The sequence below is a fragment of the Dipteris shenzhenensis genome, chromosome 30 (assembly GCF_047967505.1).
Source record: "Dipteris shenzhenensis isolate YYH24624 ecotype China chromosome 30, Dip_SZ_1.0, whole genome shotgun sequence".
In the NCBI taxonomy this organism is placed as follows: Eukaryota; Viridiplantae; Streptophyta; class Polypodiopsida; order Gleicheniales; family Dipteridaceae; genus Dipteris; species Dipteris shenzhenensis.
This window is the reverse complement of record NC_141625.1, coordinates 48,783,667-48,801,325: the sequence shown is the minus strand read 5'-3', so window position 1 is coordinate 48,801,325 and position 17,659 is coordinate 48,783,667. Positions and strand designations below refer to the sequence as shown.

The 17,659-nt window shown below is 44.5% G+C and overlaps 1 protein-coding gene across 2 annotated transcripts in view; it reads right to left on the bottom strand.

Moving 5' to 3' along the window:
• Positions 1-802: 802 nt before the first annotated feature.
• The window catches only part of PYRB (PYRIMIDINE B), a 36,450-nt gene continuing 19,593 nt past the window's right edge, over positions 803-17,659 (bottom strand). The window contains exons 4-5 of one of the 2 annotated variants that reach the window (XM_087401540.1): positions 1,140-1,376; positions 803-1,050 (exon numbers count right to left, since the gene is read on the bottom strand). In XM_087401540.1, coding sequence (XP_087257666.1) covers positions 943-1,050; positions 1,140-1,376 — 345 coding nt within the window. In that variant the 3' untranslated portion in view covers positions 803-942. The remainder of the gene's footprint in view (positions 1,051-1,139; positions 1,377-17,659) is intronic. The other variant, XM_087401542.1, reaches the window with a different exon arrangement.

Genomic DNA, 17,659 nt, shown 5'->3' with positions numbered 1-17,659 from the left:
TGCGACAATGGGCCAGGAACACTTGTGAAGCTTCAGTGAAAGGAAAGAGTAAGTTGAGGGCTGGAAGGAGCCTCTGCAAAGGGCCACTTTGGAGAGGCTACCAAGCTTCAGACACAAAGGCAGACCAGCGGGGAGTGCAAAGGATCACCAAGCGAGCCAAAGGGCCAGCAGAGACCAGCCTGGAGGCCTTCCAAAAGAAAATGTGGGCTGAAGAACACCACTCCACACGGCCAGGTGCAACCTGTTACGTAACCAAACGTCACTCCAAAAAGCCACAAACAGCTGCAATCCTTGGAACTTCAGTGCGACCTGATGCTGGGGCTGACGGCAGGCAATGGCACAAGAAAATACGGTAACGGGGTGATAAAGAGGCAGGGGAAGTGAGGAGTAAGGAGGGGGAAGAGGCAGCAATGGCATGGCGAGGGGAAGCGCACCGAGCAAGTGCCTACAGCAGGCACTAAGGGGGTTCAATGGACATACACAACTTACATTTAGTTATCACTCTTCTAACTATTCTACTCAAAACTTGATAAATAACTCTTGGCGAAATATGACATTAGGATGGTCTTCAAAAAGATTGAAGGAATTCAAACTGTGTATACAATGGATACCATGCGCCAATTGTTCATTTAGCAATCATGTAATCACAACTACACAAGGCACGAAGGGCAAAGAGCCTGCTATCTTTGTATATATATCTTCATAAGACTAAAATATATCTGATCTTATACTATACTTTCTTTAAATCCTATACTCCATAAAAATTATGACACGCAACATTTGTCACAGGTCTCTCCATCATATGCGTTAGGCCTACCTAAGCTGCCTACCTCTTGCGAGCTAAATGGACTCTCCTCAAAAAATGTAGCAATTGCATGTACGTACTCATTAGGTGGATATTGGCAAACCAGATAACTTGTCACAGCTTTTGCATTGCACAAGTTACCAGCCTACCAGCAATAACTTCAGAAGAGCCATCCGTATATAAAGTCCATTCTTCACCTGGCGAAAATATGCCGCTCGGGGATCTGCATCAACTTCAACTGCTATCTGCAAAGCACGGTCAGTGGATTATTGTCCTTATTTTTAAACACCATGCCCACTTTCTCTCACATCTGCAATAGGCTTGTAAGGGATACCTCATCAAGCCGTGGGAGAGGATGAAGCACAACAGCATGTTTCTGCAAAGCATTCATGACATGATTGTTCACAATGTATCGTCCTCGGGCCTTATTATAGAGATCAATTCTGTCTCCAAAGCGTTCGCGTTGTATACGTGTCTGGTACACTACATCACACTTTGAGGCCACATCCATCAGATCTGTGGACTCCTCCCACTCCACATTCTTTGAAGTGAGATATTTCTTGATGTCATCCTGTAGACCCACAAGAATTGAAAACAAATCAACAAATAGAGCATCACAAGTAAAAATTCTGTTACAAAATGCATGCAACTTAGATGAAGCCCCCATGTAATTCTTTCCAAAAACTATTGTTCTTCTCAACACAATTCGTTTATTCTATTCAATGACAGATGTACAAACCCTGTCAAGGCGTGTTTTAAAAGCAACCATCAATGCGTGTGGAAGTCATTCTATTGCATCGTCATATAATCATAGAGAGACAAGTAAAAAAGGAATGGTTCTTTTTGCCTTTTTTTGGTCCCGGTTTGCTCCATTTTAGAGGGAGGCGTATGTGTGTACATGCAGCCAGGCACAAACATGCATGTTTGTGTCTGTGGGTGGCTTGACTTTTTCCCTTTTTCTTTTTTCCCTTTATTCCTGAACGGGCAAACTATGCAAAGTGGTTTTCTTAGAGAAAATTATGGCATACAACCATTCTCTCAACGAGCATGTCGAGCATCTCTATATTGTGTTTGTGACACTAAGGCATGAGAAGCTATATGTGGAGGAGTATAAGAGCAAGTTATTTCGCAAAGAACTCTTGTACCTTGGAAATATAATTTTCTGAGAGGGCATGGGCATTGACCATGAGAGGATCCAAAAGATGTTGGATTAGCCTGTCCCTTAGACAATAAGGCAACTTTGTGCATTCCTAGGATTCATTGTCTTTCTTAAGAAGTTAACCTTTCCTTTCACCAACCTCCTTACGGGATGCAAACTTCGGTCCAACAATCCTATCTCCTAGAATGATTCTCTCAAGTTTAAGGTGAAGGAAGCACCTATATTGGCCTTACCAGATCCCACAGACCAGTCCCGGTCTAGGTTGATGCTAGTAAATTCGCATTAGACGTAGCTTTATTCCAAGCTGACCGACCAGTGGCATTTGAGAGTAAAAAGCTAGATGATACCCAGGTTCAATGAGAGAAGGAATTATACGCAGTTATAAACGCATTGAAACTTGGAGACATTATTTATATGGAGCCAAGTTTATAGTATTTATAGACCATGAGTCTATCACATGCATATGTGATATGCTTGAGTTGAGAGGAACGAAGGCACGGTGGCCTAAGCTTTGAATAAGATTGCCGATGCTTTGAGTTGCTTTGGTGAGGTAAAGTCTTTGAGTTTTACCTGGATAGGAGCTAACCTTTTATGGTTCCTTGAGAGGGCTATGTAGGACCGACAAAACTATGCAAGTAAGCTTACTACATAACAAATATCTCATCTTCTGATAGTCAGATATATAAGAGATCCGATGAGCTACTTGTCATTGACTATAGGCTTTTTTGGATCTTTGGTAAGTTTCAAACTCTGCTAGATGGGAGTAGCTGCAATCTTGCAATCTGCCATATGAAACTTCTTTAGGAGACTATCCACATATTTCTACTGACTAAGTATATCCAAAACTCAATACAAGACAATAGTCCGTAAGTCCAAGATTTTTCTTATTAACTCTACAAATAAGTCTTGTTTTAGCTTGTTGATGAAGCCGTCATTGCTTCCTATCACAATCAGATCATATACATACAAAAGTGCAATAATAATGTCTTCCCTTTTAACTTTGTGATACAAAGTATGATCAGCAAAATATTTGTCGATTTTTATGTACCAACTTTTGGATACTTGCTTTTGCCATAGAGACTTTTCTTGAGATGGTAAACCTAATGCTCTTTTCATGATTCAACATACCCTACAGGTTGTTACATATACACTTCCTCATCTGGGTGACCATTAATAAAAGCATTTTTGACATCTAGTTGGTACACATTTAATCTGCTGAGTGTCACTAGTGGTATCAAAAATCTTATGGAATCCATCTTTGCTACTAGAGCATATGTCTCATCATAATCTTGACCATATTGCTATGCAAAACCTTTTGCAATTCAATTATGTCATCTGGATTGTACTTTTACTTTATAAACCCACTTGTTTGCACTTGCCTTCTTTCCTACTGAAAGATTGCATAAATCCCAAGTGTTGTTCTTATACAAAGCATCCATCTCTTCATTCATAGCGGTTTGCCATTTTGACTTGTCAACTGTATCTTCAAAGTGCACAGGCTCTTTCGTAGTCATGATGGTAGTCATAAGAGCATATTGGTAGTTTCAATCTATATTGCTTTTCTTTTACGAGCATATGTCAACCTTGCTGGTGGTCTGATTTCTCTAATAGACAGTCCGAGTTGCTACTCTTCTGGAGGATTGTCTGGCAATTCTTGCTCTTCTTTATCAACCTTCTTTATAGGTAACTAAGTAACTATCTCCTGTTTATTTGATGCTTTCCATTCTAATTCTTCATCAAACACTACATCTCTGGAGATTATGCTCTTTCGATTGATGGAATCATACAACTTGTATACTTTGCTCTCTTTACTGTAGCTAACCATGATGCATTTATATGACTTGACATCCAACTTTCTGCAATGATCATCATGTATGTGGGCATATGCTATGCAACCAAATATGTCGCAATATCCAATGCATGACTTGTATCCAATGAATGCCTCATAAGGTGTCATACCTTGAATCAATTTGGTCGGAAGTCGATTAAGCACGTAGTTTGCAGTAGGAATTACCTCTACTAATACCAATTCTTCTCATTGAGCATTGCTCTAACACTGCTTGCTAAAGTGCAGTTCTTTCTTTAAGCTTTTGCATTTTGCTAAGGAGTATCTGCACAATGTAGACTCTATTTCAGAGCACATGGTCTTTGCAACCCATGATGCGCTCCGAGACATAGAGGATGTGACCCTCCTTATCCATACGTGGTAGCTTAGGAAGAACTTGGACATGTCCTCCTACGTGCCGCTTCAGCACAAGGACACATGGAAAACATTATGAATCTTGGAGATACTAGATAGCTCCAACTCATATGCCACCTCTCCAACTTTGCGGATGATCTTGTAGGGACTGTAATACTTGTGAGCAAGCTTCAAGTTGGTGTTACCTTTCAGCAAGGCATAACAGTTCTTATGGAAGCGTAAATGCACATATTCTCCTTCTTCAAAAGACAGATACCCCCTGCGTTCATCCGCATACTTCTTCTGCTTGGCTTGGGCATCCTGCACATTTTCCTTAGCCAATTGCAAAAGGGCATCCATTCTTTCCAAGTCACTTCTTACTCACTGATTTTTCACAGCCATGTCTGCAATTAAAGGTGGCATCCCAACCTTGCATCCATACAAAGAGCTCATGCCAATAGAAAGGTGCTTGGTACTGTTGTGTAACAAAATTCAGCAAGAGCCAACCACTTATCCTAGGACTTCTGTGTAGAGACGGACAGACAGTCAGAAAGGGTGAATAAATGGGTAGGAGGAATACTTGAGGCATTTTTGTCCCAAGGTGGTAAGCAGTGCTAGGTGTTAGGAGAATACCCACTGCTGTGAATAACTCCTATAAAAGTGACCAATAAATGTTGCATCTCTGTCAGACAATTTCCTGAGGCAAGCCATGATGCTTAAAAACATGCTCAATGAATTGTCAAGCAACCTGTGATGCTGAATACCTGGTCTTAGTGGGTATGAAATGAGCCTATTTTGTCATTCTATCCACCACCACATAAATGCTATTCCCATCCCCTCTCTATAGAAGGCAACCTTGTGATGAAATCCATAGCTATGTAAGTCTATTTGCCTTCTCAAATAGGTAATACTATAAGAGACCTACGGGTAGTTGGCTGTCCACCTTATTCTGTTGGCAAGGCAAGCATCCAGAGACATAATTAACCACATCCCGCCACATACCATCCCAGATGAAGCTATGTTTGATCTTTTCATGTCGTAGTGATACCCGCATGTCCTGCCATAGAAGATGAGTGCATTTCATGCAAAACCAGCAGTCTAGACTTTGAATCTGGCACAAGATAAATTATATCCTTGCAGTACAACAGCCCATGATGCGGCTTAAATTCAGCATGCCCTTGGCTTGAAGACTCTTGTAACTCCAAAAATATTGGAGCTGCCTTTGAATTCTACATATATTCTTCCTGAATGTACTCCTGATAGATGGTGGGAACAGCTAAAAAACTACAAGCCCACATTCTAGACAAGGCATCCGCAACCACATTTTCTTTCCCCTTCCTATACTCAATGTTGATATCATAGGACTAAACTGCAACCAACCACCTCTTCTGCTTCATGGACAAATTGTGCTGCGTAAGAAAGTACTTGAGTGTCCTATGATCCATCTTAACATTAATCTTGCCACCGTACAAGTAGTGGTGCCATTTCTTGAAAGCATGTAGAATAGCCAACATTTCCTCGTCATAAACATGATAGTTCAATTCCTTGGCCTCAAATTTCTTGCTCTCGAAAGCTATAACTCCATGCTCTTGTCTCAGAACAGCCCCCAGGCCTTTGCCACTTGCATTTGTCCCTACAATGAAGGACCATGAGAAATCAGAGTAACAAGTACATGTGCATTATTCAAGGCATCTTTGAGGTCCTCAAAACTGAGTTGTGCTTCTTCTGACCACTTGAAGGCATCCTTTTTTAACAAGTCAATGAGAGGGGCTGCCCTCTTGGCAAAATGTTCGATAAATCTCTTGTAAAGAAAAAGAAAGACCCAAAAAGCCTCTAAGTTGGATGGGGATTCTGTGACTGTGGCCACTCTCCTATGCATTAACCTTGGATAGATCCACCCAAATTCCATCCCTGGTCACAATATGACCAAGATACTCAACCTCTTCTACCATGAAAGTACACTTGTTGGCTCTAGTATAAAGCTGATGCAACGTCAAAATTTCCAGCACCTACTTGACATGTCTGATGTGTTCCTGCTTATCCTTGCTGTAAATGAGGATGTCATCAAAAAATACCAGCACACATTTGTAAAAAAGAGGCTGCAAGATCTTGTTCATGAGTGCCTAGAACGTAGTTGGCGCACTGGTCAATCCAAAAGACATCACTTTGAACTCATACGAACCTCTCTCTGTGCCAAAGGATGTCTTGTGCTCATCTCGTTCTTCCATTCTGATTTGATGGTAGCCTGACCTCAAATCAATTTTAGTGAGGAATTGAGCACCCTTGAGGTCATCCAATAGGTCATCTATCCTATGAATGGACTAAAAATCTAGCTTCAAAAGTGGGGATTAGTGTCACCATAAAGCGCGTTTCAGGCATCCGAAACGTGTACAAACGTTTCGGGCCCAAAACATTTCTTAGAAACCTGCAAAACGTGGCATTTAGGGTGAATCGTCCTAGGTACAAAATATACTATTTATAGTATTTTTTTGCGCCGATTTGATTTGCCTCTCCCTTGCTTGTTTTGATGCCTACAAAACACTCTATTCTACCCAGCCTAAGCCCTCTACTCTATTTCCTTGCCAAGCCCTCTACTCTACCCAACCTAAACCCTCTACTCCATGCTCCAGCCTCTACTCCAGCCTGCAGCCTAAGCCCTCTACCCCCTTGCTAAGTCTACTCCCTTCTTATACATAAAATACAATATTTTTACACGTTTCTAGGCGATGCCTGCCAAAATCTAGAAACGTTTCTTGTGACATTGCTGAGGATCTGAAACATGTTCTTGATAGTGGGCTTATTCAAGTCTCTGTAGTCAATGCACATGCGGTATGAGCCGTCTTTGTTCTTTACCAAGAGTACTAGGGATGCAAAAGAAGAAGTGCTATGAGAGAGAAATTCTTCTCAAGCAATTCTTGCACCTGTGTTGCCACTTCTTCCCGTTCTACCTTAGAGAGACTGTGCAGGGCCTTATTAATTGGCTTACTACTAGGTTCTAGGACTATGGCATGATCAACATCTCTCCTTGAGGGCAACTGTGAAGGCAGACCTGCATATCATAAATCCTCAACACAGGGAATGCTACCCTCCTGACATCTCGACACATTCAACGGATATATGGCACTCTCCCTCTTGAGCTCTCTGGCCTATTGAAATGACCTGTAATTTAGGGGTTGCAATACCATGCCATGTTACAAATCTGCCCTTGTGGATAAAGCTACGTGACAAAGCATTTAATTCCATGGTCATTTTGCCCAATGATGTCAACCAATCATAGCCAAGAGAGCATCTATTGGACCGATATCCACTCCCAAGAGATCACCTGCAAATTCATAATAATCAAAGAACTTGATCCTTGCATCCTAGCAACCATATCTACTGATCATATGCTGTCCATTTGCCACTTCTACTCTCAGCCCATGATCAATTTCAGTAGCAATCAGACCCCCGTTTGTAAGGTTTTGAAATTAATAGAACTGTGAGTGAAACTGGACAGATCTCGGGAAGAAGCAGGCTGCCGACCAGAAATAGAGGCAATTTTGGAGCAGGAGTAGGCTGGGGTACTGCCGACCACCACAGGGACCACCCAGGGTACTGCCGACTGGGAACAGGGGCAGATCTCGAAGCAGAAGGTGGCTGAGGTGTTGCCGACCAGCACTGGGCATGCAGGAGGTACTGCCGACCAACAAGACAGGTGCCTAGGAAGATGCCGACCAGCAAACTAGGAGCCTGCAATGATGCCAACCAGAGGGAGAAGTGACCAAGGTGCCGATCTCGGGGCAGGAGGAACAAAGACTGCTAACCAGCAGAAGGAGAAGGCAAAGAAGAAATCACCCAGGTGTTGGTGGATGCTTCAGTAACCAAGAGGATGGGGAGCACCTAGTGCTCTGATACCATGTCAAGAGTGGCAGCGGAAGATGTAAGCAAACTGAAGCTACAGAATCACACAGAGAACACTAGAGACAACAAGATGTGCCACAAACAGATCTGCTGTAACTCAGCCCATAAACCAGGGCAGCAACTGTAATACAAGGAGTCCTGAACAGATGAGAAACAGGAGCTGCAGAAGGGGCTGAACTGGAGCAGAGGATAGGGGCACAAGGAGGCTGGAGCCTAGGAACGAGGAGGCAGGAGCCTGAGGCGAGGAGGCTGGAGCCTAGGAACGAGGAGGCTGGAGGAGCCTGGAGCGAGGAGGCTGGAGGAGCCTGGAGCGAGGAGGCAGGAGCCTGAGGCGAGGAGGCTGGAGCCTAGGAACGAGGAGGCTGGAGGAGCCTGCAGGAGGCCTGAGGAGCTGCACCAGAAGATAATCAAAATGAGGAGGGGGAGGGCCCTTATGTAGGGGAGGCCAGGGTAGGTGGTCGGTCCAGTTGGCCTAGGAGCTGGTCGGCCAGCCAACTGGGCCAACCAGCTGGTCGGCTAGGAGCTGGTCGGCCAGGAGTTGGTCGGCCAGGAGCTGTCCCCCGCTTCGGCCCTGTCTCGTGGGTGCCCCCTCTGAGTGTAGGAATAGCCTCCGACTGATGGAAAATAGTGTCAGATACAAGTGTGGAACCGGGAATGAAAGAACCTCACGAGGGGCAGGCACACCCACAAAGAAGCCCTCACTCAGAGCAGTGTGCACACAAGTACACTGTAGACAGGAGATGCATATAATGCTAACACTATACTGGGTCAACCTTCAGGTATGCATCCGTTCAATACTGCACCGGTGAGTATGGCTAGATCTGGTTTTGAGTTGCAAGGCAATTGGGAGCAAGTCAGTCCTCTTCTCAGGCTTTTATTGCACCGTCTTTTCAGAGGGATGCCTTTGGGATGCAGACTCAGCAAGGAGTGCATGCTTCTCCATGGTGACTGCTCTCACGGGAGAGAGGAAGCTCAAATGCATGGCTTTCCTTGATATAGTGTATAGAGCCACGAAAAGGCCGATGGAGAAGCTCAAGACAAAGGTCATCGAAAAGACTTCAAAACGGGGCCCGAATGAGCCCAATTGGGACCGTGGAGGGCCTTCGGAAGAGGCTATGAAAAGGCTCCCCTTTTTTCTTTTTCTTTTTGGAGGTCACGTAGGACAGTTAGTGCTAACCTAAAGGCTGCATAGTTAGGACACGAGAACCTAACCCAATCCCTTTGGTTATCTGCTAACCTTACCCAACCTGACTAACATAACCCTTCCCTAACTAAACTAGCTAACTAAATCTAACCCCAGTTAACTTTATCGACTTGACCCAACCCAATCCTACTTGACCCAACCCAATCCTACCCGCAATTAGAACTAACCTAAGACTAAAGATTTCCTTGTAGGCGGTGGAATTGGCCGATGGAGATCCGTAGAGGACGGCATGACGTGACGCTACATGGTGGTGCACATGGCATCGACAAACGAAGCGTTGGGGTTTCCTGTTGGCATAACTCCCAATTGGGGTGGTAGATGAGCACACGTCATTAACAATCCGAGCATGGCTAGTGCAGTTCACCGGTGCTTGTACTCACGGAGTTGTGGCTACGCGTACGAAAAGACTTTGGTCGGTTACGTGGCTGATTTCAACGATGCACATACGCCAGGGGGAAGACGGACAACAACTACAACGTGAGGGATCTATTGCATGATGGATGGTCGTGCTTCATGCACATGTCATTGTGAAGGTGATCCCTCATATGGTGCTTGCAACTCTATACGAAGCCGAATTTGTGTCCAGGCTATTGTAGCACGTCCTGTTCTTGGAAGCGTACAGGTTTGGGGAAGGGTCGATTCTAGCACCTAGCCGATTGATTGATTGGTTGTTCTACTCTGCGCTATGGTTCTTGGATGAAGAAGTTGGTGGACTACCACATGCTGATCTTTTGCAGTTGCTCATTCGTAGCTGCAGCTCTAGAGAGTAGTGTTGTGTTTGGTCACAATGACTTCGAGGATGAAATGTGAAAGGAGAAACCAAAACAAAGGTGCCAGAGTCGGAGCTCTGATACCAATGTAATGAAGGAGGCAGGGGAAGATTGGAGGAAGGGGATAGAACTTCATGAAAGGGAGAGAGAGAAAGGGGGAGGAGTGAGAAGTGAGGAAATGTAACCGGCCTTCGGAACCCCAAAGGGCGGTAAACCACAACTATCTCTGATCACACCGTCAATTGCAACCACTTAAACACACCACAACAAATAGCATTAAAGAAAAATACAGGTGAGGCTAGAATGCCCCTTGCAGTATTTCTTTATTCTTCTTTAGTGAAAAGAAATAGCAAACTTCCAACCAGGGCACACCCTGAACTGATCCCACTGGCTACCACTGTTCACCGGCCCACCCTAGGTACTGTCACAGGGATGTGAATGTATGAACCGTGACTAACTTTGGCTTAGGGGACTAGCCCAGGGGAAGCAACACTTCCCAGAAGTCCCTAGGTGCACACACTAGGCCTACTTGCTAGGGGCAGGCAAGGTTTAGAGGGGTCTTAAAGTGAGGCCCAAGGAAACCAATGTTTCATTGGTTAGAAGGGGTTAGGATTTTAATGTGAGGGGCAAACCAATGTTCCATTGGTTTGCAACAGTTAGAGCTTTAATGAGGGGGCCACATTCCCTCATGCACTACCTACCCCGTCTCCTTTCCTTTCTCCTCTCCTCAACGTTACGGGAGGGTCTCTTACGTTTTTTGAAGATCAAAAGGCTTGGCATGTTTTCCAAAGCTCCCCGCTCCACGCATTTCTTGGGACTCCACTCATTTCAAGGCAGTCTGTACGGCTGTACGGACTGCAGGCACTGCATTAAAGGCACTCGTACGGACTGGCTCCTTGCTGCACAAAAAATCGAAACCTTTGGCTGTCTATACAGACCTGTTGGCACGTTCCATGAGGTTGCATGGTGGCTGCACACTCCAAGGCACTGTACGGGATAGATTGCATGGCTGACTGCACACCTTTCGAGGACAATTTTCTGGCTGTATGGATGTTTATTTGCTGGCTGTACGGACGTCATTAATGCTGCTGCTGCACGGATTCCAAAGGCTTCTGTACAGACGTTTATTTCTTGTTGTACGGCCCCTTCCCCTTGCTGTACGGCCTGCTCACCTTCTCTCTCCTGCCCGTGATCCTCCTGCTCTCTTCTATCTCTGATTCCAGCCTGTTATCCCTCTCTTCCTTCCCCTCTCCTAGCTGTCAGTTCCTCCTACTAGCCTCAACACTGGATGTGTTGCTTCTGGAGGTGTTTCAGAGCTGGATTGAAGCCAGTTGAAGCTGGTTTGAGTTCTCTTGTCGCTATCCCTTTCATGTGATTACATTTGGTGATTTTGGAAGCTTGTTATTGCTCCATTTGTTGTTTGGAGCTTCCTCTGGACCTTACACGCTTAAGCAGACACTCGGTTATAGAGGGTGTGCCTGGGGGAGTGCTAGAGGGGCAATGTATTGCATTTTGGGTGCCTTGGGGCTGCTTGAGCATTTTGGGAAGTGTATGGATGCCTTGTCATTAACAGTTGGTTACAGTCTTTGTGGAATGCTTGGACACCTTTACAGTTGGTCATGGACAAATGGTGAATTAGCTTTGCCTTGGCACTTCGGTACTAGTGTGTGCACTAGGTTGGAATGCAAGTTATAACCAAGGTTTGGCTTGGACAGTGGAATTGCCCGTGGAGCAGAGCATAAGGGTGAGCCCTTGTTGTATGTACCAATTTCATTTATAAAGAAATAAATAAATACCAGAAGGGGCGCCAAGTGTTTGGGGCCAGTGTGGTGTCTTGTACTTGGTTTCATTGAGCAGGGGCAATCTAGCCTCCATCCAGTTACTTCTCCAATTGTTTCTAAGTTGCATTGTTTAAAGTTAAGAGGTTGGAAATGATGCAATGTGGCTGTGATTAATGAATATGCAATGCAAGTTATGGTCTACTGTCCTTTAGGAAACTGAAGGCCATTTTCAGATACACACTGCATCAAATTGGCAAACTGTGCATCCCAACTACTAGAGCAAGGCATAGGCATCCTCTGACCTCAACAACCTAGTCTCAACCTGGGTTCACCCTCTGTGACTGGGTGATTGCAACAAACCCAGGGAATCCCATAGAGAACCTCAAAATAGAGAAGCTAGGAATAAATCCCAAAGTGAAAACAAAAAGAAGCTGGGCTGAAAAGAGATAAGGGGTTTTGCCTAAGTGACAAAACCCTATCTAATCACTAACCGTAGTTAGAGATTAGATCGTGGTTAGGGAGAAAAACCTCTAAGAGAAAAAAGTGCCCCTAACTCACTTATTCCATTACATTGGCCACTACCTAGAATATATTAATAATTCTAACACCCCCCTGCATTAATAATTCTAACACCCCCCTATAGTGCCAATATGGTGTACAAGGTAGTGATCAATCACCAAAAGAAGATAAGTTTAGGGCACTGCGAAATGCCTCAAACTTCTCACGTGGAAGTGCTTTGGTGAAGATGTTTGCAACATTGTCATGTGTTAACACATAGATCATACTGATCTCCCCTGCATGCAACTTCTCTCTGACATAATGATAATGAACCTCAATGTGCTTCGTGCGAGCATGAAACACAGGATTCTTTGCCACTGCAATAGCACTCTGACTATCAGTGAGAATAGGAGAAGGACCCTCCAATATGAGACGAAGATCAACGAACAAACGTCGCAGCCAAACACACTCAACTGTCGCTGTGAAAGATGCCCGATACTCAGCTTCACATGAGGAAGAAGCCACTGTAGATTGCTTCTTGCTTAGCTAAGAAATGCAAGCGTTGCCCAAAAAGAAACAATTACCACTAGTGGACTGCCTCGTATCACAGTCTCCAACCCAATTTGAATCACTGTAAGCATGCATCTGCAAGTCACCCCCCCCCCCCCCGCCCCCCGAGGAAACATCAAGCCAAAAGACTTTGTGCCTTGCAAATATCTGCTCACCTGAGATATTGCATACTGAATATCGGGCTTGGTATTGCACAAGTATATGAGGCATCCACCAACAGCCTAGCTGTAAAGTGTGACATCCATTGATTCACCGGCATTATACATAGTAAGCTTCAGCCCTAGCTCCATGGGAGTGGCAGTAGGCTTACAATCATGCATGTTGAACCTATCCAAGGGTTTCTGCACGTACTTGAATTGAGACATAACGATGCCACGATTGTCTTGTATAAACTGGATCCCCAAATAAAAATTTAACATGCCCAAATCTGTCATGTCAAATTCAGCTTTCAACTCAGCTTTGAAATCTGCAATTATATCCTCAATTGACCCTGTGAGCAGCATGTCATCTACATAAAGAATGATGACCAAAATATCCCCCCCATCCTTCTTCATGTAGAGGGTACTTTTCATAGGATTATTGTGTAATCCCTTACTTGCCAGGAATGCATCTATCTTGGCATACCATGCACGTGGGGCTTGTTTCAGCCCATATAAAGCTTTGTTAAGCTTGCATACCTGAAGTGCATTGCCATAAAGTTCAAATCCAGGAGGTTGTTTGACATAAACCTCTTCCTGCAAGTCCCCATTAAGGAAAGCTGTTTTTATGTCCAACTGATGGACATTCCCACAAAATTTGCAGCCATTGCAATAATCTGGGATGTAGGTGCAAATGTCTCCTCATAATCTATGCCCTTCTTCTGTGCATAGTCTTTGGCCTTAAAATACAAACCAACATAATTGGAGTATAAAAGAGAAATAGGCAAGGATAATAAGTCTTCTCATAAGATCAGAAATCTAAGAGTATGTACACCATTCTCATATGTTCATGATGAACTTAATATACAAATCGACATAATGTGAGTATAAATGTGAAATGGCCAAGGATAAACAAATCTTACCATAGAATAAGTGAGTTAGGGGCACTTTTTCCTCTTAGAGATTTTTCCCCCTAACCACGATCTAATCTCTAACTACGGTTAGTGATTAGATAGGGTTTTGTCAATTAGACAAAACCCCATATCTCTTTCTTGTACTCACACTCCATCCACTTCAATTTAGTTGACATTCGAGAGTGAACTACATCTAGCTCACTCTCTCTTTGCTCACTCTTGCTTCCATTCTGTTTTCTCACGTTTGGTATGAGAGCACTTCCTTCCCAGACCTGCTCCGTGCTCCCAGCCTCTTGCTTTCAGCTCCTGCATTTCTGCTCCATCGCCAAGCTTCAACTCCCGGATGTCCGTACAGCACCATTCTGTCTGTACAGTTCGTACAACTGTACGGATTGCGTACCTTGCATGTCTCCGTCTGTACACTTGCGCATTTTGTCCATACAGTCCGTATGACTATACGGATTTCCATACCCGCGCGTCAATTTGTCCGTACAGTTTCGTACTTTTGAGCCAGTTTTGTTCGTACAGTCCATACAGAACGTCCGTACAATTCCGTACGGTTCTATACTTGCCGGATTTTTTGCTGGTGTCCATCATTTGCAGATAGAGCTCATTTGCAGGCTAAGTTGTGCATCAACCATTGTTTGACTTTGCTTTTGGAGCACATTTGAAGCTGTAGCAGACACTGCAGTAGATTTGCAAGTTTTGGAGAATTTTGGGGCTTTTTGCAATTACACTGCAATCTAGCATTGAAATTTGGGGCTTTTGCAGGCAGAGTGCAATTTGTGCAACATTTGGGGCTTTTAGATAATTTGCCCTCTTTTGTATGCAATTTCCCGCAAGAAATTGGGGCTTTTGCATTTGGGTTGCAATTTTGCAGGTAAAAGAGCATTTTGGAAGTTTGCAAGCAGTTCTGGACTTAGTACAAGTCCATTTGCATACTTTGCTAATTTTTGCAGATTTTTGGGCATTCAATAGAGCATTGAAGTGCATTTTGAGCCTTTGATAGGCTGTGATAGTATTTGTCACTGTGGGCAGATTTTTTTTGCACATTTTACTTTTGCATTTGACATCTCAAAAAGGGATTTTACTTGGTCAGTTTGCTGTGTTTTTTGAGATTATTTGGTGAAAATGGCTCATAACAACCCCAATGAGGTGTTCGGAGTTCTCACACAGGAGGATAAGTTGGATGGCACCAACTACTCCTTGTGGAGTTTCATAGTTCGCAATATCTTGGTTGGCAGACATCTTTGGGATTATGTCAATGGAGATGAAGCAAGACCAAATACAACGGCTACACCTGCCACTCCTACAGCTGAAGGTAGGGGTAGAGGTGCAAATACAGCACAAGTAGTTGTGCAGCTGCTCCAGGAGCTCCCACGATAGAGCAGAAAAGATGGGACACTGGAGATGCACAAGCTCTTTCACTGATTTCTCTCTCTGTTAAGAGGTTCATTATACCTCACATTCGGTCATGCAAGACATCTATGGCAGCTTGGGAGATACTAGAGAGTATGTTTGCAACAAGAAATGATGCCAGAGTTTCCTTTCTGAAGTGAGAGCTTTTCCATACGCATATGGATGAGGGAGATTCCATGATTCCCACCTCACAAAGCTTCAGGACTTGAGGGAACAGTTGTTGAATATTGATGTAGTCATTCTGGATTTAGAAAGAAAGAAAGAAAGAAAGAAAGAAAGTTTATTAAAGTCTTCGGAAGACCGATGGGTCTATGAGACTGTGAAAATCCTGATACGAGCTGTGGTAGTGAAGCTACTAAACGAGCGTCCATACCAATGCAAAATGCAAAATGCCAAAAATGCAGAATGGCAGTACTAAGTCCTAAGTACAACATAGTGATGTCGGTGGTCGACTATATATCAATCTCAGCATCATCATCAATATCATCATCATCCCCAGCAACAGCAAGATATCAGGATGGATGAGGCAGTGGAGGCATGAAGTCGGCAATAAAGTGTTGTCGGCCACTCAGAGGTGCAGTCTTGGCACGTCTCTTGGTCGTAGCTCTACGTCTAACCAGGGCTACTGTGACCCCCGTCGGTCAGGCTCCAACTCTAAACAAGGAGGGGATGTCTCCAAGTGTGATCTATGTGTCGACCCTCTGTCTGAGCTGTCGGGTCACTGGTTCCGGGTCACGGTCATGTCGAGGCCTCGTCTCGTTGGGGTCCATGTGATCTAGCTGAAAGAACTCCGTGATAGAGATGATCACCACCACTTTGAACTCTCTTCCCGAGTCTTATCTTGGTTTCCACACCTTGCTGAATTTGTCATTGAGGGGGGTAGCAATCATCTCTCTTTTCACGAGTTGGTAGGACTTCTGTTGCAGATGAAACCGGCCTTCGATAAACAAAAGGGCAGTGATCTTCTTCTACTCACTCATAAACTTCATAAATAGCCACAATGCAAGCTTCAGTCACTTAAATCACTTAGCACAACTTAGAAACAAGCTTCAACAACAACAAAGGTGAGGCTAGAATGCCCCTGCTCACAGTGCACCCACTGGCCCCAAATGCCTTGGCGCCCCTTACGGTATTTATTTAATGCCTCTGAATGGAAATGCTTTATAACCCTGCACTGTTCCTCTCTGCAAATCCTCTACTTGTCTTCAAGGCATCTAATCCCAGTGCACCACTAGAATTCCCACTAGCAAGGCATACTCAGGCATTCACTTCTGATCTGACACAACTTAGAGGCATTCAGGCATCCAAACCACTGGCAAACTGAGCTCAAGGCAGCCTCAAGGCTATCACATGCATCCACACTGTCCTTAGGCCTTCCACAGGATCACCCTTGCCTTTGGGTGCTTCCTAGAACCTGTTGGAGTTCTGAAAGGACTGCACACAACACGCATGCACTGCAAAAAGCTGCAAAGCAAGAAAGAACAAGGAAAAACCAAACCTGGAACCAACTCCCGTTGTCTATGGCAGAGGGATGAGCTCCTTTCTCGCACCTATCCTCTGTCCAGGCTCCCCGCAGGGTGCAGGTGTCTTCCAGCAATCATGAGAAGAGAGGAATGAAGGTAGAGAGCAGAGGGTGAACAAGAAAGAGCTGTACAGGAAAGATGGTTCACAGATCTGTCCCGAAATGATTGCCTCGAGATCTGTGCCTGAGTCCTCCCAAGAGAAGGTACCAAAAGCAATAGGGAAAGTTCCTCTTGCAGCCTGCACTCGTCCAAAACAGCTCCAGAAGCCACCACGCAGCGGGCACCTGCTAGAGACAGCTGAACATGAACGTCCGTACAGTCCGTACGAAAATTTTGAGAAAGTTCAGAAATGACTTCTGGCACTTCTTAGAAATGTGTACTAGCCTAGGAACAGTCAAAACAGGCTTAAAACGGCTGAAAACAGGCTTGAAACAGCTCAAACAGCTCAAAAACTGCACAAGAATAACTAAAAACGTCCAACACCTCTAGCAGAGTGAGGGGAGAGAGATCTAAGGTGGGGGAAGGGCGTGCATACACATGCATGACAAATGGCATCTCCTCCTTGCCATTTGCCCCTTCATTAAAGTCCTAACCCCCATACCAAGGACAACGTTGATTGTCCTTGGGCCCAACTTTTAGACCCCTCTTTTAAAGCCTTTGCCTTGCCCCTGGGTCCTAGTGGTGCACCTAGACTTTGCCCTTAGGAACTTCTAGGAAGTGTGTGCTTTCTCTAGCCAGTCCCTCACGGCCAAACCATTACAACACTTAACCATGGTTAACCTTGGGTTAAGCATAGGTTG